The sequence below is a fragment of the Rhinocladiella mackenziei genome (genome assembly GCF_000835555.1).
Source record: "Rhinocladiella mackenziei CBS 650.93 unplaced genomic scaffold supercont1.8, whole genome shotgun sequence".
In the NCBI taxonomy this organism is placed as follows: Eukaryota; Fungi; Ascomycota; class Eurotiomycetes; order Chaetothyriales; family Herpotrichiellaceae; genus Rhinocladiella; species Rhinocladiella mackenziei.
The window spans coordinates 537,556-560,391 of NW_013550597.1; the positions used below are offsets into that span (position 1 = coordinate 537,556).

Below are 22,836 nucleotides of genomic sequence, written 5' to 3' on the forward strand. Positions count from 1 at the left end.
CCTTCCCCCCCCTTGGGCTCCATCTGCCTGCGCCCGACTCTGTCATGTGCGCATGCGAGGGTGTTGCGTTCGCACTTGGACTGCCAGATGCAGGCACAAAGGCGCCGAGATGATCATGTCTTGAAGTCACTAGTCGCTGGTATATATGCCTGCCACTTCTTTCACTCTTGACCGCTCCTCGTTTGTTGAGCAACCTTTAATTCCGTCCAAAATATCGCATTTGGCTCGCCCTCCATGGCGGCCAACTTCGTCTCTCGCTTTACCGGCTCCAACAATGCTTCGGCCTCCATCTACGAGACCCTCAGACAGCACGACGAAGATTCAGATGCTTCTGACGTCGAGGAGAGAGCTGGCCTCGTCTCACAACCTCCACCTTTCCGACGAGCCTACCACGACCTCGACCCAAATGATCGGACCTCCAACCCAAGTCGAGTAGCTTCTCGTCAGGCTGACATCCACGCCCCCCTTCACGGTCAAGGTCAGATCCCTCGAAAGGACAAGGGCAGGAGTATGAATAAGTCAAAGTGGAACCACAAACCTCACAAGCTGCTTGATGTGGAAGAGGCGGATGACGATGTACCAGCATCTTTGCTGATCGACCACAATGCTGACCATGGCTCGATATCGTTACCTCCTCCCCCAAGTGAGATGCCGGACGGCCTGAGCCCTCATCGAGAACCAGTGCCTTCCATACCTGGTCAAAACTTCCATTCACGAAACCGTCCACGGCCTCGTCGGAATGCTCCAAATCCTGCACGAACTGACCAGGTCCTTTGGGGAAACCTGGCCAGCGCAGATCCCAAGGAGAAAGCCATGTTTCGATGGGCTAATGTCACCGATCTGGACAATTTCCTGCTTGAAGTCTACACCTACTACCTGTGCCATGGCTTCTGGTCCATCTTACTTGTGCGACTCTTCAACCTCATCACCGTCGCTTTCGTGGTTGGCTTCTCTCTGTTCCTCACCCAGTGCATCGACTATCGACAAATTAGGGGCAGCACAAAGATGTCAGAAATTCTCGTCTCTCGATGTGTCAGGAGGATGGGATTCATTCCAAATGCTCTGCTCTGGCTTACCACCTTCATTTGGCTGTGGAGGTCTGCAGTGTACATCTTCGATATTCCTCGTTTGAGGCAGATGCACGACTTCTACCACTACCTTCTCGGAATTCCAGAAGAAGAGATCCAGTCCATATCGTGGCAAGAGATCGTCAGTCGCTTGATGGCGTTGCGGGATTCAAACCCAACCATCACCTCACGATCCAAGAAGTCTGGTGCATATATCAGGTCGCAGAATAAACAGCGGATGGACGCACATGACATTGCCAATCGACTCATGCGAAGACAGAATTACATGATCGCCATGATCAACAAGGACATCCTCGATTTCACTTTGCCAATTCCCTTTTTTCGCAACCGAAAGCTCTTTACGCGGACGCTGGAATGGAACATTGAACTGTGCATCATGGATTTTGTATTCGACCGCAAGGGACAAGTCCGGACTCTCTTCTTGAAAGATACCTATCGAAAGGATTTGTCCGAGGCGCTTCGAAAACGCTTCATCTACGCTGGCATTGCGAGTCTTATCTTTGCTCCTTTCCTGGCCGGTTATTTTGTATTCAAGCACTTCTTCCAGAATTTTAATGAATATCAGAAGAACCCGGCACAGATTGGCTCAAGGGAATACAGTCGATTTGCTGAGTGGAAATTCCGAGAATTCAATGAACTCTTTCACCTGTTCCAGCGACGGATCAACATGTCCTACCCGTTTGCCACCAGATATATCAATCAATTTCCAAAGGACAAGACCATTCAAATCGCAAAATTTGTCAGCTTGGTCTCTGGAGCGGTGGTATCTGTTCTCGGTCTCGCGACAATTCTAGATCAAGAGAATTTTCTGAATTTCGAAGTGACTCCTGGCCGAACCACGATATTTTACATTGGAATTTTTGGGTCAATTTGGGCCGTGGCGCGTGGTTTGCTCCCCGATGACAACATGGTGTATGATACGGCATACTCAATTCAAGAGGTGATACAATTCACCCACTACGAACCACAACACTGGGAAGGTCGGCTTCATACCATCGATGTCAGAAATGAATTCTCTCAACTCTATCAGATGAAGCTGATCATCTTCATCGAAGAGGTGTTGAGTATGATCTTCACCCCTTTCGTGTTGTGGTTCAGTCTCCCTAAATGCAGTGATCGAATCATTGATTTCTTCCGTGAGTTCACAGTCCACGTGGACGGTATAGGATACGTCTGTTCCTTCGCAGAATTTGGATTCATGAAAGATGCCATCAGACCGCTACCGGCTCAGACCACCCCTAGACCTGGCGCAGGGACAGGCACTGGAGCAGAAGCAGGAAACCCGACGGGTGCCTCGAACTTACGAGATGAGTATTTTGCGTCCAAAGACAATAAGCTCGAACAAAGCTACTGGGGTTTCATGAATGACTACGCACGCAATCCCAAGACAGACATTCGGTTTCCGTACAATAGCTCCAGACGACGCTTCAATTTCAATATGCCTCCGCCAGTGCCTGGCTTACCTTCCCCGACATTCCCGACCTCAGATTATGGCAATACGTTCGTCGGTGGTATGCACCAGCATCGTCAGAACAGCGGCATTGGCTTATTTGCATCGCCTCACCGCGGTGCTGTAGGAACACCCCGATTCACCGCTCAGCCTCACGGTCAGGATCAAGCTCAGCTCCAAGCTCAGCCTCTAGGCTCACCGCTCCAATCGCTCTTGCTCGATCCACATCACCAGCCTTCAGCTGGCGGGTTTGCATCGCCGCAGGCTCACCGACCGCGGGGTTCACTTCTTCCCAAACCGTTCCGAGATCGTGAGATTCCCGACGATGTGGCAGAGGAAGAATCACCTGAACTTCCGCCCCAGCAACGCGCTCAGGTAGACGGGTCTCACCCGCGAGCTGAACCTCTTGTGGGTGAGCTCGGGTCGTGGAATTACGAAGTCGAATCCTCATCCGGCGAGGCAAGTGAAAATGAAAAGCTCGAGAACGATGTCCACGCTGTCGCGGCGTTGGGGACTCTGGGACCCCTCGGATTGATCAAACAGTTCCAAAAAGCACAGGCCCAAGAAGGTGGAAGGACCAGAGCGGGTGGAGCGGGGATTTGATGTCAATGTATAGGTCAAAGAAATGGTTGGTGATTGATCGAGGCATTGACAGGCGGAGAAGACAAAGATGACGCGAGGTGAGGTGGGGGTGATGCGACGTCGGGGTTTGTGATATACACTCGGCGGAGGCGGAACGCAGAGAGATTCTTCCCTTTCTGCTGTTCCTGATTCTTGTTAAAAAAAAAAAAATCCCTCATGGCACTGTCATTGTCCGCTTCATCGGACTCGATCTGGCTTGCATAGGAAGTGGATTGCATAGCATTGCATGGGATAGGGCTTCATGCAAGCATCTTGGATTCAGACTGAATCGCATAGTCAGGGCTAGGTTGAGGTTCAGACTCTGAATAAGGCACAAACAAGGCAAAAGGCATCTATAGATGTCGTATCGGCCACAGCAAAGGCCAAAAAAAACGGGCCTGCTCAGGCGCAAAGAAATCATCGAAAGTTCCAAACCAAGCAAGATCGATCTTGAGTGTTTCTCTAACGGCTAGACAGAGCCGTTTCCCCCCCTTTTATATGCCCAAAATGTGAGAACATGTCTATGCTGTTAGTAGTATCTGGCGCTTAATTTGCTCTGCCTGGTCTGGGTTGGGGACTGAAGTCCTTGATTTTGATCTCGATCATTTGTCACCTATCATCGAGTTCTCTTTCTGGTAGGTGTGGTTTGATATCCTGGGTTTTAGCTCAGCGGGTCAAATCAGTGGATGTGTCTGCGGATAAGCAAGTACAGAAGTCAGTTAAGCGAGTAAACAGGCCGATCAAATAGGGTGACTTCGATGTGTGCTTACTCCTATGGAGAGGCATTTGAGATGGAAAGCATGAACTGAGTGAGGAAGAGATAGGACAAATCTTTGGTTTGGTTAGTCGTGCTCTCTAGTAATCGGGGGCCGAAGGGGTTGATATCCGTAGATATGCCGTGTTGTGTTTGTTCCACGGGTAAATATGAATGTGACTGTTAATGTGAGCTGAAGATTAGCCACTGACGGATGTACTAACATGGCAGACTCGACGAAGTATTACCTTTGATAAGCAATGTGCTGTTGTGCTGTATCACATCCACAAGCCAAGGCCTGAGGGAGAGATGTCCCGTCTGGCATGACAAGAGAATGTGACTTTTGTCGACGTAAGTCAGCAATATCCTTCAAACTCCACATTCTGCTGATTTTGATGAGCTAGAACTCAAGGTTTGGGGACTGCGGGTATTGAACAAATTACACCAGGGCCCAAATTGTATGTTTTCAGTTGATTCGAAGGGATAATTAAGAACGTTCAGATCAGACTGCGGTGCGTGCTATCCCATGAGAGGCCCCGTTTCGAGGCACTCCGAGGAAGCAGCATCCAGACTCTTGGAAGTGGTCTTACAGCAATCAAGCTGTTCCAAGATTCTTATCTCAGCAGTTCAACAGGGCTGGAAACAATATCTGTGATGCTTGCATACCTATCTTACACTCACGAACAGGTGGAGAAGGGGTCAATAACTGCAGTGCACCACGTCGAAGTGCCTGCAGTGGCTGCCATACGGCGACTTTGCCTGACGACTTTTCATTTGTATTCTGGAAGATCATGTCCGTCGACGTTGCTCTGGTCGATGTCCTATTCGTACGCACATGCAAATGATGACGCGACCTCCGGATACGTCCTTCCATGAGTGGAAAACCATGAGCCAGCGAATGATTGACCTGCGCTTATGGAGAGGCCAAGATAGGGGAGGCAGATATGAGCCTGGTGAAAGGATGAGGAAAATTGGAGGTCTTTCACATATTGAGAGATTCAACATCGACATCAGCACGTGGAAGGATAGTGCAGCAATTTGCGACAATGAAAATGAGTGAGACGGGCGAAATACTGATTTGGGGGCTGGAATGATTGCGAAGAGGGAAAATGGATCATACGCACCATAGTATTATGGTCCAACTTAAACCCAACCTGGATGGGTTGGTCAGCTGGGTCTGCATCAACACAAAGTTGAAATCCACTTTGGATTCTTCTGAAAGGGTGCCTTGAATAGTAGCTTGCTGATTCAACACCTAATGTAGTAGCATTAGCGTTGAAGGATCTTGAAGCAGCATTGTAAGCTGGACCTTGGAGTCTGATCGGGCCATTGAGCCGGTCGAAAGTATGAGTTCTGCATATTCAATGATAGGGTGGAAATGTGGCCAGCTGGATGGTTGCAGACTAATTGTAACCGAGCTGGAACGTCTGGGCTTGTACGAGGACACGAAAAACCCTGTTCTGGCCTTGTTCGACTTTCTTGGACAGAAGCAGCCTTTTGTATCCTGCCCGTACCACGAGTCACAAATGCTCGTAAAGAAGGCATTGTCTTCGCTTTCGGTAAGACGGTAGCTTTGCTTAATCCAAGCAGATCTAACCGATTTTTGATGATTTGAACAAAATGGTAATCGTGCATAGCCGTGTGAGGGCAGCGCGTCACGGGAACGGCAGAACAGGGTGAAAAGAAAAATGCCATCTGGTGAGTTGTACAAGAGGTTCTTCATTCGCGTGAAACGACTTGGCAGCTGGAATGGATGTATGAATGATTCGAAGTCTGGGACTTCCCGATCCGTGATGCCGTTAAGTCCCTGAGTCTGTGAAACTGTATAGTTGGCAAAAAGCGTGGAAAGTGACACCGCCTGGCGCACTGACCGCCCACCGTATACGGCAATGTAAGCTGTGACAAGTTGTACGGAGTACTTATGGGCGGGTATTCTTGGGATGAGGTGCTTTAAATAGCTAAAGCCGGGGTCGGTTATCAGGTAAGCAATTTAGCCTGCCAGAGAACAGGGGGGCTAGGGAATCCTCTGCTCCACTGTGATGGAGATACAAGCATCGAACGTGCGGCTGAGGGTACGGTGCAGCGGTGACGCTCTGGGTCGGTGAGAAACTAGAGGGGCGCAAGCAGACTGTAGACGAGTCAGAAAGTGTTGAATCGGTAGTTGGTGCTGATCTCGAGGTCGAAAACCCTTTTGGATTCTGACCATGGCCAATGTTCGAAATTGATCCTGTCAGTCAAAAAACACTGTTGGGGTCGTCAGGGCGTGAGTACGGAGGTGCAGTACCGCCCAATGGAAGCTTCCATGCAGAAGACTAGATTGCGCACGGAATTTGTCCTCGCTTGCTTTCGTGGTACGTTGGAAGTTCTCTCGAGTCTCAAGTTGCCACGCGGGCTCAATACCCAGTGGGCGTGGTTGTGGCCGAGACTAGGGTCCCGTACCGCATAGTGCGCCAACTGCTGCGTTTTGTATCCACGGTCTATCTCTTGAGATCTTTTTTTATGGCACAAGTCTGGATTAGGAAACAAGTCGAGAGTCCTTTTGGGTAAAGACCAGGGGGTTGACGAAAGCGTGGGCGTGTGGGGGCGGCATGGTAGCGGTTGTGAACGCCACTGTTTGTGATGATGGCGTAGGATTCGCATATTTCCGAGATTGCAGTCCTGATGTCTTTGAGAGCTTCAAAGGCACAGGAATTACGAGGCCAGGCGATGGAAAGTGGAAGTGCGGGACCAAGTGCCATGGCTCGCATGCGACGGGGGCTCATGCAGCGGATGGTTTGACAAGCTAATGGTCAAAGATGAGCAGATGGCGACGAGGGTATGACAAGACAGAGAGGAGCGCAGAGTATGCTCCAGCAACAGTACTAAGCCTGGAAAGTCGATTCTATCCCTGATTACTGTTCTCTGGCGTGCACAAGGCTGAATGAGAGGATGTTTCAAAAAAAGATAAATCATTGACAGCAACTGACTTTATCAGTCGTGGATTTCCTCAACCTCCTTTTTCAGGCTTAGGGTTGCTGTACAAAGCGTCTCCTCAGATTTTGCGCTGGGCCCCCCTGGCAATCTCGAATTTGACTTTGTGGCAGACACACGGCCCGATTCGGCTAAAGGGGCATTTTTAGTGTTGAACTAATCCTCAGCCTAGTTTCTCGTTTTGGGTTTCCCTCCCTCAACGTGAAGTATCAGATAGATCTGGATATTTCACACTGGACGCAATTCGCCTGGATATTGCTGTGGCGCTGTGGCGATATAGGGATGACGAAGATTAACATATTATTGATCATGACGATGAGTAGGTAGTATATGGTAAAACATATTCGTACGAGGCATGGGGCCACTGAACATACTATGGTATTTTGATCGGGTTCGAGGACGCCCCTACACTGTGGCACTAATCGCTGAGCACCAGACTTCTCTTCTTCTCGGCATAGCAGCAGGATATCGTAAGCCGTAGAGGAGAACTACAGCCTGGAGCAGCAAAAGTAGCAGGAACTTAGCCCGCAGCCAAGAATTGAGTCTGACAGAAGCGCGGTCAACCTACGATGATAACTAATACGACAATACCTGGGCCGGCATTTTTACAGATTTCCATCTCCCTGGACCCAGACCCTGCATCCTCTTATCCTCGTCTCCAACTTGTCCTCATTCGGACTCTGGGCACTGAATGAAAGGCTGAACTCGAACTGCATCTCTCTCCTTGAGCTTCTCTCGCCCCCTGGTCCCGCCTCCAGGGCCTCCTTGTCCTGATCTCCAGCTCCAGCACCCACTGTCCGACCAATCCGCTGCCCGCCACCTCGCCCTCTCTCCACCCACGCTGTCAGGTCCCAAAGAGAATTCTCGTATCCCACGCGGGAAAAAAAAAAAAAGGACTTCGTTCACACTATCCCCTGCTCATCGACGTCCAAACGAAACTAGACTAGAGCAGACTAAACTATCTAGTGAACGAGAATTGGACTAACTATGGGGACTAAACCGGGTCCATCCATCGCTCTGCTCGTTCAAGCACAGATGCAGAACGATATACTACATAGTACGGCAAATCCCCCTCCTCTTACCCGTAAATTCTCATCTATCAACATCTATGAGCCACACCTGTCATGCAAACACAACATTGCTCTGTGCGACTGACCTTGAACGCCTGTCAATTTTATCACCCCGACCTGCTCCTCTGCTAATCTCAACCCATTGCCTTTCCATTGCACAATTCCACCGTATATTATTACCACATCTCCTCCCTGAGGTTGTTGGGCCCATACGGTGATCGGCTCTGGGATACACGTTTCCCTCTCAGAAGTCCACGATGACTGCTCAATCTGGGTATGTATATCATGATTGCATTCCCTGGCCGAAACATCCTCACTGACAGGCGCAAGGTCGACGACAACCACCGCTACAATAACGACCGCCTCATCATCCTCTCCTGCAATGTTACCCACTCCCCCTTCTAAATCAGATGCAAAACCCATCAAATTAAGAGCAGCCTGTAACCACTGTTTCTCAGCCAAGGTATGGTCCCTTGCTCCTCTCTCATTTAGAAAACTGACTTTGAAACAGGTACGATGTGACGGGAACAAGCAAGGTTGCCGCAGATGCTCCGAGAAGAAGCTATCTTGCGTCTACAGCGAATCTCGAGTGGGCAAGGTAGTGGGGAAGCGCAGAAAGCGACCGATTGATGACTCGATCGGTAACATCAATTCCCAAAATTGGATCGTCAACGGAACTGTCCCCCTTCAGTCAATCCCTTCGCCGGCCACCACTCACGGTTCCGACGAATCGACCAAGAGACACGGCAACACACCCAGTTGGACTTCATTCATTGCCGCTCCTGATCAAGGGTTTCTCCCGTTTGACGACACGGCCGACTCTTTGAATGCCATTGACACGGCCGATAACCGAAGTTTCTCAGTGACCAGCGATCTCGCCCTCTTCAACAACAGTGGTCTGCCCACCCCCGCCCTTAGTCCACCACAATTTACCCGATATCTATCCCCGGCCCAACTAGAGACTCGACCGACGTCAAGTCAGGCATCAGGTCGCATCGACCCGTCCCGGTTACATCCCCCAACCTCCCAGGTACCCCGTACCAGGCAGGTGGATGCGACACCGGAAGACGAAGAGACGGTTTGCCTCAAACTGTTAGCCCATCTGAAAAAGCACGCGGCAGATGAATTACAGCCACGAGAAGCACAACTCGAGCTGTTGAAGAAATGTAACGCCGCCGTGCGGAGAGTCTTGTGCAGCAAAACCATTCGAAGTGACTACGCCTGTCATTTGCTTCTCTCCAATATCATCCATCACCTGGTACGGCTGTGTGAGCGGCTTTGCCAGGGGAAACAGGACGAACCCAGGAACATAGATTCGCAATTTCTTCAGGACCAGGTTCATTTTGAAGCTGTGCCTGGATTCTTCGACACCGCAGCCCCGCAGCCCCTCTCCCAAACGGAGCAAGAATCAATACTGAGCCTGATCGAGGAAGTCATGGCGTCTGCCTCGGTGGTGGGGGATATGCTCAAAAGAAAGCCTCTGCAGGGGTTTCAAAATCTCGGACGACACGAAACATTCCACCTCGAACTTGAGCAGAGATTGAAGAAGGCAAGGGTCTCGCTGCAGTCATGGAATTTTAATGCTTGTAATGGAAGACGGTCGAGTATATGCTGCACAGTGGAATAGGGATTACACGTGTACCGGGTTAGATGTACGAGGACGAGAAAACGTCGGAAAGGGACTGGGATGGGTCACTGGGAGCGCCCGAAGGTTTAAAAAGGCTATTGTATCAGCTGTATTACCAGGAGGAAAAATGTGATTTCTGCAACAGACGCATCAAATAACATGGTCAAATCGTCCTTCTATTGCTCTTCCGCATTCAACGAGGCTCTCTCTCTTCCCCCACCCCGGGGCCCCACCAGCCAAGGCAAGCATTCTTGGATGCCCATTGGGCGGTCTTAAACCACTGCTGCCCTCTTCGAACCGTCATAGTCTCAGCTCTGAATTCCAGTTTGCGGGTTCCGGTTCAATTGAGTTCGGTGGTCAACATGTCATCGACTTGTTAGTTACTTGAACCACCCGACAAGAACATCCCCCGGCCGCGAGATTCTCGACCTCCTCAACCTTGACACTCTGCCTTCAAACCGCCTGTCACTGCAATCCGACAATGATTCGTATTCGCCGCTACCGATTGTTCCTCCTGGTGGCTGTTCTCGCAATTGTCTCTGTCTTTCACCTATACCGAGTCAATGGCTGGAATGAATCAGCCCTAGAAAGCTTCCTTGGATTGAAACCCGATGCAGACGGGACGAGTCTTCCCGATTTCAATCCCCTACCGAAGCCAGTTCACGTACCAGAGCAGCCTGCAGGGCCTGCCGTATACCCTCCACCTCTTCCCCCTCTACAAGCCGAATCCCAACGTGGAGCAGCCTCACGTGCTCCCGACACAACCGCGACTCAGTCTACCACTTCGCTAGACTCAAGTCCCACAGTGACAGGAGAAGAGTTTCTGGCCAAACAACCCAGTTTTGACCAAGAGTTTGGCGAATACGGTGAAGGTCGATACGAGGTCAAACCAAGACCGCCTGATGAACCGAGAGCATACTGGAGGCCACCACCCGAACACTTCCCTGTACCCTCGCATAGTTTGATATCAGTACCAACGGGTGAGCCAAGGAGTCTACCCAAGGTCCAGTACAATTTCGGCCGGGAATCATCTTCCAAAAAAGCTGATCGAGTACGGAAACAAACGGCAATTCGGGAGGCGTTCAAGCACGCCTGGTCGGGATATAAAAACCACTCACTCCCACACGATGAACTCAAGCCGATATCGAAAGAAGTTGGCGACCCATTCAACGGCTGGGGAGCAACTTTGGTTGACTCTTTGGATACGCTTTGGATAATGGGACTGCGTGACGAATTCGAGGAAGCTGTTGGCGCGGTGGGCAAGATTGATTTCAAGACTTCTGCCAGAAAAGATATCCCTCTGTTTGAAACTACCATTCGGTACCTCGGCGGACTCATTGCGGCCTACGACCTCAGCTCCGGCACTTACCCAATCTTGCTGGACAAAGCTGTCGAACTGGCTGATATTCTCATGGGAGCGTTTGACACACCCAACAGAATGCCTGCTGTATACTATAATTGGGCTCCATCATATGCGTCGCAACCACATAGAGCAAGTGCACACACCGTGCTCGCCGAGTTGGGATCGCTCTCTGTGGAGTTTACCCGGCTAGCGCAGATCACCAAGGAACACAAATACTACGACGCAGTCGCTCGCGTTACGGATGCCCTTGAGAAGTGGCAGATGGCAACGACCTTGCCGGGTCTGTGGCCTTTGAAGCTCGATGCTTCTGGGTGCAAGAAGCCCGAGGTTGTCCGAAACGTTGCAGGAAGTGAGCAATTCCTTCCCGACGGTGTGGAAGAGTCGGAAGAGAGTTCGAAGCCTTTCGAAAAGGACGGAATCCAGATGGAAGGCTCCGATTCATTGAAAAAGCGACAGGAGAATGATTCTTCAATGCAAAAGAAGGACGCTAGCAAAGCAGACGTCTCCCCAGCCGCTCCCGAAAAGAAAGTGGAGCCCGTAGCCCATACAGAATGGGAAGACGACTATGCGAACGTGGACTGTGAACCCCAAGGTCTGAACACCGAGCCGCATTCAACCACCCATACATATGGAATTGGCGCCATGGCGGATTCCACCTACGAATACTTTCCAAAGGAATACGCACTTCTCGGGGGGCTCAATCCGCAATATAAGACCATGTATCTGGATGCCATGGAAGTGGTCCGAGAGGAACTACTCTTCCGGCCCATGACCAAGGACAACCATGATATTCTTTTCCTGGCCAAGCAAAGCATTGCGCCAAAAGCGACCAACCCGGCGAAAAGGAAAGTGACGACCTACGAAGGCACTCACCTTGGATGTTTCGCCGGAGGCATGTTTGCTCTGGGAGCTAAGATGTTTGACATTCCCGGGGATATGGCTATTGCCGAAAAGCTTACCGACGGGTGCGTCTGGGCCTATGGCTCTACCACAGTGGGCATCATGGCAGAAGAATTTGAGCTGGTCCCTTGCGACAGTCTCACTTCTTGTAAATGGGACGAAAGCAAGTGGCATGATGCTCTGGATCCCCGTTTGGAAGAGAGAATTCGAGCTGTGGAAGCGTATAACTTGAATCAGCAGAGGTTGCAAGAAGAGGCAGCCGCGAATGTCGAGAGTCTCATGAAGGACGGAGAGGATGACGCGGTGGTTTCGGATCCAAGCACGAGAAAGAGAGATGCCACAGCGGAACCCGACGATGACCATGAGGCGGCTCCCGCTAATCTGATCGCGCAGTCATTCGTTCCTCGCGTGCCACTATCTCACGAAAAGTTTGTGGCGACGAGAATCCAGGAAGAACGATTGCCGCCGGGGTACACCAAGATCAAAGCCCGCGATTATCGACTTCGACCCGAAGCTATTGAATCAGTTTTCATCATGTATCGAACCACGGGCGACGATTCCTGGAGACAAAAAGGCTGGGCGATGTTTGATGCGGTAGACAGAGCGACCAAAACCGAAGTCGCAAATGCTGGGGTCGACGATGTGACCAGCCAGCTCATGGAGCAACGAGACACCATGGAGTCTTTCTGGTTGGCGGAGACATTGAAGTATTATTACCTGTTATTCTGCGAGCCGAATTTCATCAGCTTGGATGATTATGTGTTGTAAGTGAACTTGGATGGGCGCCCGGAAACTTTCTTGCTAACATTCTTTGACAACAGGAATACAGAGGCACACCCTTTCAAACGACCAAAATGAGTGTTTGATTAAAGACTGGTTTCGCCACTACGGGACCGGATTTGAAGGATAGACTGGAACGTCCGGACTGTATAAAACCTTCTCTCGGGGGCAGCTGAATGCGACATACATAACGTAGCATTGTTCGGCGTTTTCATGGGAAGGTGAAAAAAGGGGGAGGGTATGGATAGGACGAGAGAATCATAATTAATCGACGGACTATTGCCGGTGTCAGCCTCGCAGCAATTAGTCCTCCGCTGTAACGTGCCGTTTTGCCACCATGGGAGTAACCTGGTGATACAGTTCACAAGTATTTTTGGTCCAGATGGGCCTTCTTAGTCAGGCGCGAACACCGTAAGGATTTCCCTCCACGTGCGTTGGATGAAAGAAACTCTGGGGCATGCGCAGCTGGCACGCCGCTGGCTACAACTTCGTCTTGCCCATTCAGTTCGCTCCATCTTTCTTCGTTCTATTCACCTCCCCTTTTAGAACTTTGTCCCGTCCTCTGTGCCTGTGTGGTACTGTTCAGATTCATGTCCGTGCTCTGCTGCGCTCTTCGCTAATGAAGAGCATCCGTTGGTCCCCATCACTGTTCCGCTAAATCGCCTGCTCTTCTCCAAGACGACATGAAGCTGTTTATAGTATGGAACACGAGGCCACCTATGAATTCGAGGACGAGAACCAGTTCTGGACCGGTGAGTACCGCCACTCCGACCTCGAACCACCCAGTCTCACTCACAATCCGATTTCCAGTTCTCGATGAGACAATCTCCAGAGAATGCACTACCCATAGTAGCATCGACGATACCTTGCGATCCTACCTAAGTCTAATTGGCGCTTGTCGAGGTATGTTGGCCACGTCCGACAAGATCTGGGAACACAGTGTTGACGACGGGAATGTAGAGCGGTTCCTACCTTCCGACCATGATCTTGGTCGTTGCGCCTTCAAGCTACAAGATTCTCCATTATTTGCAACACACGCCGAATACATCCGCCGGCAGTTTGTCCAATGCTTGATTGAGGTGCGTGACACAACAGAAGGAATACCCCCTTTTTGTGGCTGACCAACTGCATAGGATGATGACCCTGATGTCATCTTGGTCTCGACCAGCTTTTTGATAGCCGACGCACAGTCAAATGAAAGGACTTATGAACTCTTAAATGATGAGGGCGCTTTTCCCAGATTGGTAGATCTGATCTCCAGTCGGAAGCGACATGGTCATGAAGGAATCCATCGACTCCTTATGGAATTGCTTTATGAGATGTCGCGCATTCAGAAGATCAAAATCGACGACCTCGGTATGTGCAGAGATGGGATCGTACCTGTGTTCTTTTTCCCCGGCCATGATCTAATGATCCGCCTTGCGAACAGCACATATCGGCGATGACTTTGTGAAAATGTTGTTTGAAATTATAGAACAGGTTTCCGACGATGTCAATGACCCCTACCATTATCCCACCATCCGTGTTTTGGTGAGTATACCAGACCCGGCGAAAATATTGTCTGACTGATTCTCGCAGCTCGTCCTCAATGAACAGTTTATGGTCGCTGCGCATGACCCCGCCAATAATCAAAACGCAATTCCTCTCACCAATAAAGTGATCAAGGTTCTATCTGCGCATGGCAGTGCATACAAGACGTTCGGAGAAAACATCATCCTGTTGCTGAATCGAGAAGGTTTGGGTTGTGTCATTCGTTGTCTTGTTCCTCTCACTCACCAAGTCAGACGAGACATCATTGCAGTTACTGACGCTGAAACTGCTGTACCTATTATTCACAACTCCTCCCACATATGAATACTTTTATACCAACGACCTTCGGGTCTTGGTCGACATTTTAATTCGAAATCTGCTCGATCTTCCTGAAGAGGCCTCGTCTCTACGACATACGTATCTGAGAGTTCTCTATCCGCTTCTCGAACATACGCAGTTGCAGCACCCGCCCCACTATAAAAGGGAAGAGATCCGAAAATTGTTGATTGTCTTGGGCGGCGGACACCTTAGCGATCCCAGTGGAGGCCAAAATAGTTTGCATCATTGGGGCCATTTCGACGCGGTGGACGAAACAACAAAACGTCTAGTCAAACGATGCGAAGGTGTGAGTTGGTTGATGGATCCCGAGACTGAACCCCCAACGCAAGCGGAGTCTCCGACCGATGATGGGGCCTCTAATCCTTCATCTCCAACGTCACCATCGAAAGGACGACCACCAGCTCTTCCGGCTCCGCGTAAATTGAAGAAGCGAAATTCTTCGAAAGGTTCTACGTTGACCATTGGGCAATATCTCACTCCTCAACTGGAAGGGGCCAGACAATCAAGTCTTAGCATGATCGAGGTGGCCGCACAGAGAGAAAAACCGGGAGTGATCACTCCAAGCAGGAACCCGAGTTTAAAGCAGAATCTTCGGGCGGCAATCATTCACAAGAAAGAAAAACCTCCACCACCTCCTCAGGCAAGACGATCTGGTTGGACAAGAATGAAAGCGCAAAGACAGCAGAGTGAAACGGAAATCGCTAATGCTGGAGTCGGTAGTGGGAACGGAGAATCCGAATCGAAGCTCGAAACCGAAAATCAACTCCCTCATATTCATCCCCCATATCCGAAGCTCCCACCAATACCAGTACATTGTGACAAGGAGAAAGAGAATCCCTTAAAACACGAACCACCTCCCGTTCCATCCCATCACAGACCCCCCTTCAAGAAACCTCCACCTACCCCGAAAGCACGTCGATGGAGAGGAAAACGAGGAAAAGAAGAGGATGAGGGTGGCGGCATGAGTGGCGAGCCGAGAGAGCCTGGAAAGTTCAACCCGAGTTTGCCTTCGATCGTGACCACGACGACAACTGGGGAGAGAATACGTGAAGTGAGTCCATTTTCTCCCGCGGAGAAGACATTAAGTTCGCCGAAACCGGAGAACGCCGCGAAGTTGGCCGTGAGCCAGGCGTTGGAGAAGGCACAAGCACAAGCTCTAGAAGACATCACGGAAACTTTGGAACAAGCTCGTATAGAATCCAAGCCGGAGGAAGAGTCGGACGAAAAGGTAAAGGCAAAGTCGCGACAACTCGAAAATACGATCGATGAAAAGGACGAAGAAGATGACGACGAGGCGCAAGATAATGATGGCGAGCCAGGAATTAGGGGAGATCACTCTCAAGAAGAACTAGATGCTCAGTTCCATGACGCTCTGCCTAATCAACCTCTTTCCCAAACTGCATTTCCTCAACCGCAACCGTTGGACACAACTACAACTCCCCCTCTAGCTTCAGAAGATACCTCATCGATGGTGCCGACAACAATAACGCCAGCGCCCAGAATGGTGCTCACTCCTCCGGCGCAAGAACCATCTCGTGGCGTTCCGGGCCCGCAATACGAATTGGAGCGCAGTCCGTTCTTGACCGATGAGGAAGTTGAAGCCGAGGGAAAGGACGATAGCAGTGATGATGCGAAATAAACGAGATTTGCTCCAAGAGGGGGGATTCTAAAACAGAAGGGAGGAAGAAGAGACGAGAATGAAAGAACTGTGACACAAGTGTGGTAGAGACGCAATTGTAGATACAGATTTGCATGCAACGAGTAACTGAGCGATTCAATCAAATCCAATCCAATTGCATCTAACCGGTTGAGACCACCTAACCCATTGCGTGATATTCTCTGCTCTAGATCTATGTCCGGGTAGTAAGGATATCGTTCCCACTTAGTATATCTAGATTCGTGGGTCTCGGCTCTGGCCGGCCCTGTAAAATAGAATCAGTGGGACGCTTCATGGGATCGAGTGGCTCGATTGGGCTCGATTTGACTTGATTTAAAAAGCTATCTAGGCATCAACCTATTGCGCGTGATGGGAAGAAAATATTGTAGATTTTTGATCGTGGCTAGTTAGGTCTTGGAGGATCGTCATGCTTGCTGATTGGATTGGATGTCATGTTTTAATAGTTGTTTTAGTCTGCATTCTATGCAGATGGCAATGAAGAAGTGAAGGCGATTTCTTGACTTATTGATTGTCTGGGTGCTGTAGACTCCGACCCGATCTGAAGACAAAGGAGAAGATGATGAGCAAACGCCGTCGCTATGCATGCTGAAGGAGCACCGTTACAATTATGACTGTTGATTGCCTAAAAGTTCCTGACTCCTGGCAATTTCTTTCATGCTCTGTCATGCCCCCATATGTCCCGAATCAATGTCGTATGAGTTGCCCGAAAAGATTGTAAACCGATGTAAGATCTGAAACCAGGCCATAAAACTGAGGGTTCTTTTTCGTCATTTTTTTCTCTTTGTGTACTTTTGCAATTCTGAGGGATGTTCTTTTCGAGTCAAATCAAATCGATTCGCGCTTCAAATATAATCGACCAGCGTTTCAATTTCTAGTCGATTCAATGGCCGTAGATGCCGAAGAACTGTTCAACTCCCCACGGACCCGGATCTTTGTAGGTTGCGTCGTACGCCTGGAACAGGAATATACCACCAGGGTTTCCACTAAATGCAGTCCTCAGGCTTTGGATGGCCGATTGTTGATTCGCGGGTGATGGAATGGCCTTACCATTCGGTGAACCCTGATATGGCCAGCCCGATTCGGTGATCACAATCGATTTTCCGTTTGCACCTTTCGCGATGTTGGAAACGGTATTTGCCACGAACGTCCCTGCTTGCTCTGCTGTGGTATGAGAGTCGAAGAAAGCGTGAGCATTGACAGCACAATAATCCGAAGCTTGACACAGTTGCGGGTTGTTCTCGTGTGCGATGAAGGTATCAACCGTCACAACGTTCTTGGTGAATCCAGCCAGGGTGAGGATAGGACGGGCGACTCCAAGAGCAGCAACCACGGCGCCGGGATTGCCACCGTTGTTGACCACTTCATTGCCAACCACAATAGTATCCACTGGATCCCAATCTCCATTGATCATACCGACGAGCTTCGTTATGTCACTGGCAACATTGCCAATAGTGTTAATACCAGCGACGACTTGCAAGCCTCGAGCAGCAGCGGCTGCCACCACAGCACCAAGATCACAACCAATGTCGTAAACACGGACCTTGGAGAATCCCTGGCTGGCCAAATAGCCAAAGTCCGAATTGAGAGTGCCTGAGTCTTTGCATCCAGATGAACCGATGAGCTCGTAGCAGATACCGTAGCCAGATCCGACGGAACGAGCGTCGTTATCCATGGTGACCTTGTTTTGGTCATTGGAATCGGACGATGCTGCCGGCGACTGGTTGTCGCGGGAAGAGTCGACATCGGATGGCGCAGAACCGGACGAGCTGAGGATCGAAAGCGCCGCAAACGGGCGGTATTCCTGGGGGGAAGAGGCGACGTGAGCTGGGATAGTGGCGGCAGCCACAGTGGGAATGTTGGACGTTGTGGTTTGAACTGTCGGTCGATTGAAGCTTGACACTTCAGGGGTGGGAGTAGGGTGACCGCGATAGTCGGTTGAGAGAACGTTATTGTATTGATCAACCCAGAAGACTGCATTGGGAGCAATGACTGTGACAACCTCGGCGACCGTAGAGTAGTCGGTGGCTACCTCGCGGACAGGATGTCGGTCTGGTTGTTGATGATTGCCTCGTGCGCGTAAGTTGTGGTTCAAGTCGGGCCTGAGACCGCAGAACCTACCGTAAGGAACAGCGACAGCCAGTTCCCGTTGCACGACCAGAACAGCAAGACTCCCAGGAATCGCTTTCATGTTTTGAGGCCAATAGTGTGAGGTGGTAGTGAAAAGAGTGTGAGTCTATTGCCGATTGCCCGGCCCCGGATATGGCAAACAACAAATGAGCGACGATATAACCAGCCGGGAGGAAGTGGTGGTCCAAGGCAATAGCCGGGGAGGTCGACGGGGAGATATGTAGTTGGCAGAGGTTTCTGGGTTTTAGTATACAGGTTGCCGCGAACGAGAGGGAGATTGCCAGTCAGTGCAGACTGGCCCATGCGCCTCATTTGAGGCCTAAATACCAGCGCAGTCGCTTTGTTGACATGGGCAACGAGCAGACAAAGCACAGACAATGACGAGATGGCTCTGGCTTGTCTGGATCCGAATGGATGGCCGTTTCTAGAGGAACAAGAATTTGCGATCGTGGTTGGGGCTGCTCTGAGGTACAAGTGACGGGGGGGTCGCGTCCCGTTACCGGAGACTGCACACTGGAAGCTGCGCGCAGGCGAATGACATAAGAGCGTGCGCAGACGAAGAAAAGACTCACCAAAGGAGTGGGTGGATTGTTCGAAAGGCATAGTAGAGAATGGCGGTTTGCAGAGAATGAGCGTCGTATTATTGGTGTCGGCGGAGTGAATGGGAGGAATGAGGAAGGGAGTTGCGAATCCTCGACCTTGACAACCACCAGGGTGCCGGCAGAATGATATCTGACGTGAACCTCGATCGCCTTCACTGTGCGCGTGCCCTTTGCCATTCGATTCGATGGTTGTGCACAGTCAACATGAGAAATAATGGCGTTCATGTGCCCACGGACACCTATCATAGTGAAGTCAACAGTCGCGTCGCCCTCCTCTCCGCTGGCCTCGTTAGTAACGTCAACAAGATAAAAGATACACCATCTGTCGTGTCAGTGTCAGTCATGACTGAGTTGATAGAGCTGATATCCGTGGAGTCCCTAACGACAAAGGGGGGTGTTTCACTGCATTCTTGCGCCCTTCATCTTGCCATCTTGTCTCCAAAGAGAAATATCTCCCAACACGCACAGAAAGGAGTCATTACACGGTTACTCTTGCGCTGGCATTCTTCAGCTCTTCCTCGGCTTGCAAGCCTATCGCCTGAATTTCTCAAAGGGCCGCTAGGGAATGGCGGGAGAAGGAAAAGAGGGGGGAAGACGGGCTCTTTTTTCCGTCAGGAGTCAGGGGTTGAATTTTTATTCCACATTCAGCCTGGTCTGGTCATAGGTCAGCCTCGTTGACAGAATTAGACGTCTGTCCCTTTAAATGCAATATATTCCGTTGATCCTGTGGTTCCCACATGCCCCTCCTGGTTCACGGAATATTCATGATTCTATACCACAAGGCTATCCTATTCATCAGTCACGACCTTGCATCAGGTCGTTCAATGGGTGCGTTTGCGTAGCTGCGAGAGACGCCGACCACGGCCGTCCTCGCTATGCCAAATCGCCCGATAAACCCGTGAAAATGCTTTTCGTTCCTGATCTAATGGCTCAATGGGCTTCTTCTCATCCACCTCTCTCCCCGAAATCCCGTGCCCATTTCTCAAACTCTGCTAATCCCTTCTTACTCACACTTGGCCGAATGCTCTCAAGACTGGCTTCGAAGTCCATCATGTGGATGGGTCGGATCTGCTCTTTAGGCGTGAACAACAGTGCCTCTCCCAGATGCCGTAACGGTCCCATCGCAGCATCTTTGGCCAATGCTGTGATGTCCGACCCAGAATATCCTACATCCAGTCAGCATGACCGTGCATCATCAAAGTTATGGCAGGTGATCTTCGTTGCTCACCTTCTGTAAGTTCTACCAGTCGTTCAATATCTTCCGCGCTCAAGTCGTGATTTTGATGTCCTAGCAATGTGCGAATTTGTGTTTTCCTCGTCTCGGCTTCTGGCAGAGGAATATATTGACGCCGAACGAATCGTCGCCGTGCTGCATCGTCAATATCCCAAGGACAATTTGTTGCAGCCAGCACCAACACTCGACTGGCATCTCCCACCGTGGTGTCCTTGCCCGCCGCTGCTCTCTGGAGGTCCGACCATTGAATCAGAAATTCCGTCTTGCTCCGCCGCGAAGCTTCGTGCTCGCTCGATCCACTTCTCGCACTCAGGAGAGAATCAATCTCATCCACAAAAATGATACTTGGGGCGAGGGCTTTGGCTAGGGCGAACAAGGCACGAACCAATTTCTCCGACTCGCCATGCCACTTGCTCGTGAGACTGCTGGCGCTGATGGCGAAGAACGTACTCTTGCTTTCCGTGGCCACCGCTCGGGCCAGCATCGTCTTGCCGGTCCCGGGGGGCCCAAACAACAGCATTCCGCGAGCAGGCTCTCGAAGTCCCATGAATAGGTCCGGTCTCAGGAAGGGATACACCACTGCTTCTTTCAACGCCTTTTTGGCTGCACTGAGACCTGCAACATCGTCCCAATGTACTTCATCGCCTTTGACCACGATTTCATTCAGGATCTGTTTGGCGGAGTTCTCATCCAGGCCCTTCGGGAGGTTCTTCAATACCTTGACGATCCTTTTCTTCTCTTCTGCCAACTCGGAACCGTCATCTTCCAACGATTCACCGTCAGTCGATGGAGGAGTGATTGTCTTTGCGGTGTCCGTCCGGGCCCCGCGGGATCGCCTGGGTCTGTCCAGATTTCGTTTCAAAGAATCATCTTCGCTGTCCGAATGCTCATCCCGCCTAGGGGGAGACCGCCCTCTTGTCTCAAGGGCCGTGTCCGCGTTGCCGACGGGCTTTCTGGATATACCGGATGCACTACTAATAGAGCCGGCCCGTTGATAGGCTTTCTCAAGTAAATTGTTTGCAAGCGGTTGCGGAACTCTTTGTACCCGTGCAGGATATTCTTTTCGATAAGAAATATCTGGCGCCTTAGGCATAGCTACCGGCGACCGAGTCCTTGTTTTAGAAACGGTGGGCCCCGCGGACGACGCATGTGGAGGAGGAGGAGGAGGAGGAGGAGGTCTCTCAGGCTCGGATTCGAAATCTATGAGGCTTGGAACCGATTCAGACGTCAATGTCAAGTCTTCCATCGACTTCATTAACGAGGACTGCCCATGGGACGAATTCGAGGCATCCCGCCAACTTTGTGGCGGCATAGAGTTGGGCACTGTCAATATCGGGGTCGGATAGGATCTTCTTTGCTCTTCGTATCTTACGGTGGCATCTTGGTCAATACTGCGTCTGGCTGCCGTAGCACTCAGCCTGGCTTCTATCGTCGGGTCTGAATCCGGTCGAGGAGTGGTCTGGGAGTTCTTTCGTGGCTGTGCTTCCCACGCTAGGCCAGCGGCCTTCATGGTGTCGGGCATCCTGTCACGATTGGGAGCAGACCGATATTTCCTAAATCCCTTTTTCTCACTCCGTAGTGTCGTCCGCATTGTCTTCCTTCCATGGTCTGGACTAGGGCTCCTCGAGACTTTAGTACGGGGAAGCGGCAATGTCGGCGGTGGGACACCGAAAGGTGAGGACCGGGTTCGCGAAATGGGAGAGGTCCCATCCTTGCTTGCTGTCTCGCTACTTCGACTGCTTCCCAACGGCGGTCGTGTAGGCAATGCCGGCGTCGCACTTGGAAGTTCTGACATCTGAATAGGTGGTATCGTCTCCTCTCCAAGCCATACTTTCGGTTTGTCCATCGTAGTCTCAGAGGGGCCTCGATTCTTTTCTAACCGTCTCCTTCCACTCCCATGTTCTGGTTTCTCTTCCCTTGGCGAGTCTCTCCCTGCCTCCTGGCGGCTTCGCTTGAGTGTCTCGAGTAAGTCAACTCGTTCTTTACATTGTATCTCTAGTTCTCTCAGTGAATCGAAAAGGGCTCTCTCGGTCTCGGATTTGGGCGAATAATTCGATGGCAGTTTGTAGACTTTGTAGTAGTTGATCTGGTCCAGTGCCGACTTCCAAGACCGGAGAGCTTCAGGCTCATTACCCTGGAAGTGAAGAATAAGTCAGGTTGGAATGCAGAGACCAAAGATGGGGGGGCAGGTGTACCTGGCCTTCAAAAAATACTGCAGTGGAACAGTGGAGATAGCACTCATCGTATGTCTTTTGCATCGACGAGGCTGGCTTGCTCCGCATCATGATTGCTTGTGATGTCTCGCAAGGACATGCTCATATCAGAGAAAGAGCAGAAGAGGCTGCGGGCGGGTCGTTTTGAGGGCCCAAGCCTCGAATTGGAGTCTGCTCGCTCTACTACGTCACCCATTCTGCCCATACCCAAAGAGAACAGCAGTAGATAGAGAACAGGCCTTTTGGTATCCTCACGGGGATCCATTCTGACATTAGAACAAAGCTACAAATTACGTCCTACACGGGAAACCCTACAAGGTACCGGAATCCAGCGAACGAGTCTTCACAACGTGTGGATGGTAGACCCCATAGACGTAAGCAAGAAACATCTTAGCCCGGCATATTTTTATCTTTCGTTGCTCGTCAGCCTTTCTATCAAATAGTGAATAAAGCCGATAGTCGCTCGACCCCTCCCTTTTTTTGGTGATAG

The 22,836-nt window shown here is 50.7% G+C and overlaps 6 protein-coding genes across 6 annotated transcripts; 4 read left to right on the plus strand and 2 right to left on the minus strand.

Annotated features, from left to right (window-relative positions):
• Window positions 1-234: 234 nt before the first annotated feature.
• Z518_09801 (uncharacterized protein) lies at window positions 235-3,141 on the plus strand (the record flags this gene model as incomplete). Its single annotated transcript, XM_013412418.1, has 1 exon — window positions 235-3,141. The coding sequence occupies one exon, from the start codon at window positions 235-237 to the stop codon at window positions 3,139-3,141; it is 2,907 nt and encodes a 968-aa protein (XP_013267872.1).
• Window positions 3,142-8,210: 5,069 nt separating this feature from the next.
• Window positions 8,211-9,580, plus strand: Z518_09802 (uncharacterized protein; the record flags this gene model as incomplete). The annotated part of the gene is made up of 3 exons (XM_013412419.1): window positions 8,211-8,227; window positions 8,284-8,416; window positions 8,465-9,580. 3 exons carry the CDS (start codon window positions 8,211-8,213, stop codon window positions 9,578-9,580), a joined length of 1,266 nt encoding a protein of 421 aa, XP_013267873.1.
• A 481-nt stretch (window positions 9,581-10,061) lies between these two features.
• On the plus strand, window positions 10,062-12,701 carry Z518_09803 (uncharacterized protein; the record flags this gene model as incomplete). Its single annotated transcript, XM_013412420.1, has 2 exons — window positions 10,062-12,607; window positions 12,665-12,701. 2 exons carry the CDS (start codon window positions 10,062-10,064, stop codon window positions 12,699-12,701), a joined length of 2,583 nt encoding a protein of 860 aa, XP_013267874.1.
• A 622-nt stretch (window positions 12,702-13,323) lies between these two features.
• Z518_09804 (uncharacterized protein) lies at window positions 13,324-16,131 on the plus strand (the record flags this gene model as incomplete). Its single annotated transcript, XM_013412421.1, has 7 exons — window positions 13,324-13,375; window positions 13,434-13,526; window positions 13,584-13,702; window positions 13,757-13,979; window positions 14,053-14,153; window positions 14,202-14,358; window positions 14,408-16,131. The coding sequence occupies 7 exons, from the start codon at window positions 13,324-13,326 to the stop codon at window positions 16,129-16,131; spliced, it is 2,469 nt and encodes an 822-aa protein (XP_013267875.1).
• A 919-nt stretch (window positions 16,132-17,050) lies between these two features.
• On the minus strand, window positions 17,051-18,358 carry Z518_09805 (uncharacterized protein; the record flags this gene model as incomplete). Its single annotated transcript, XM_013412422.1, has 2 exons — window positions 17,051-18,237; window positions 18,289-18,358. The coding sequence occupies 2 exons, from the start codon at window positions 18,356-18,358 to the stop codon at window positions 17,051-17,053; spliced, it is 1,257 nt and encodes a 418-aa protein (XP_013267876.1).
• A 1,486-nt stretch (window positions 18,359-19,844) lies between these two features.
• Z518_09806 (uncharacterized protein) lies at window positions 19,845-22,418 on the minus strand (the record flags this gene model as incomplete). Its single annotated transcript, XM_013412423.1, has 3 exons — window positions 19,845-20,065; window positions 20,128-22,267; window positions 22,329-22,418. The coding sequence occupies 3 exons, from the start codon at window positions 22,416-22,418 to the stop codon at window positions 19,845-19,847; spliced, it is 2,451 nt and encodes an 816-aa protein (XP_013267877.1).
• Window positions 22,419-22,836: the final 418 nt, after the last annotated feature.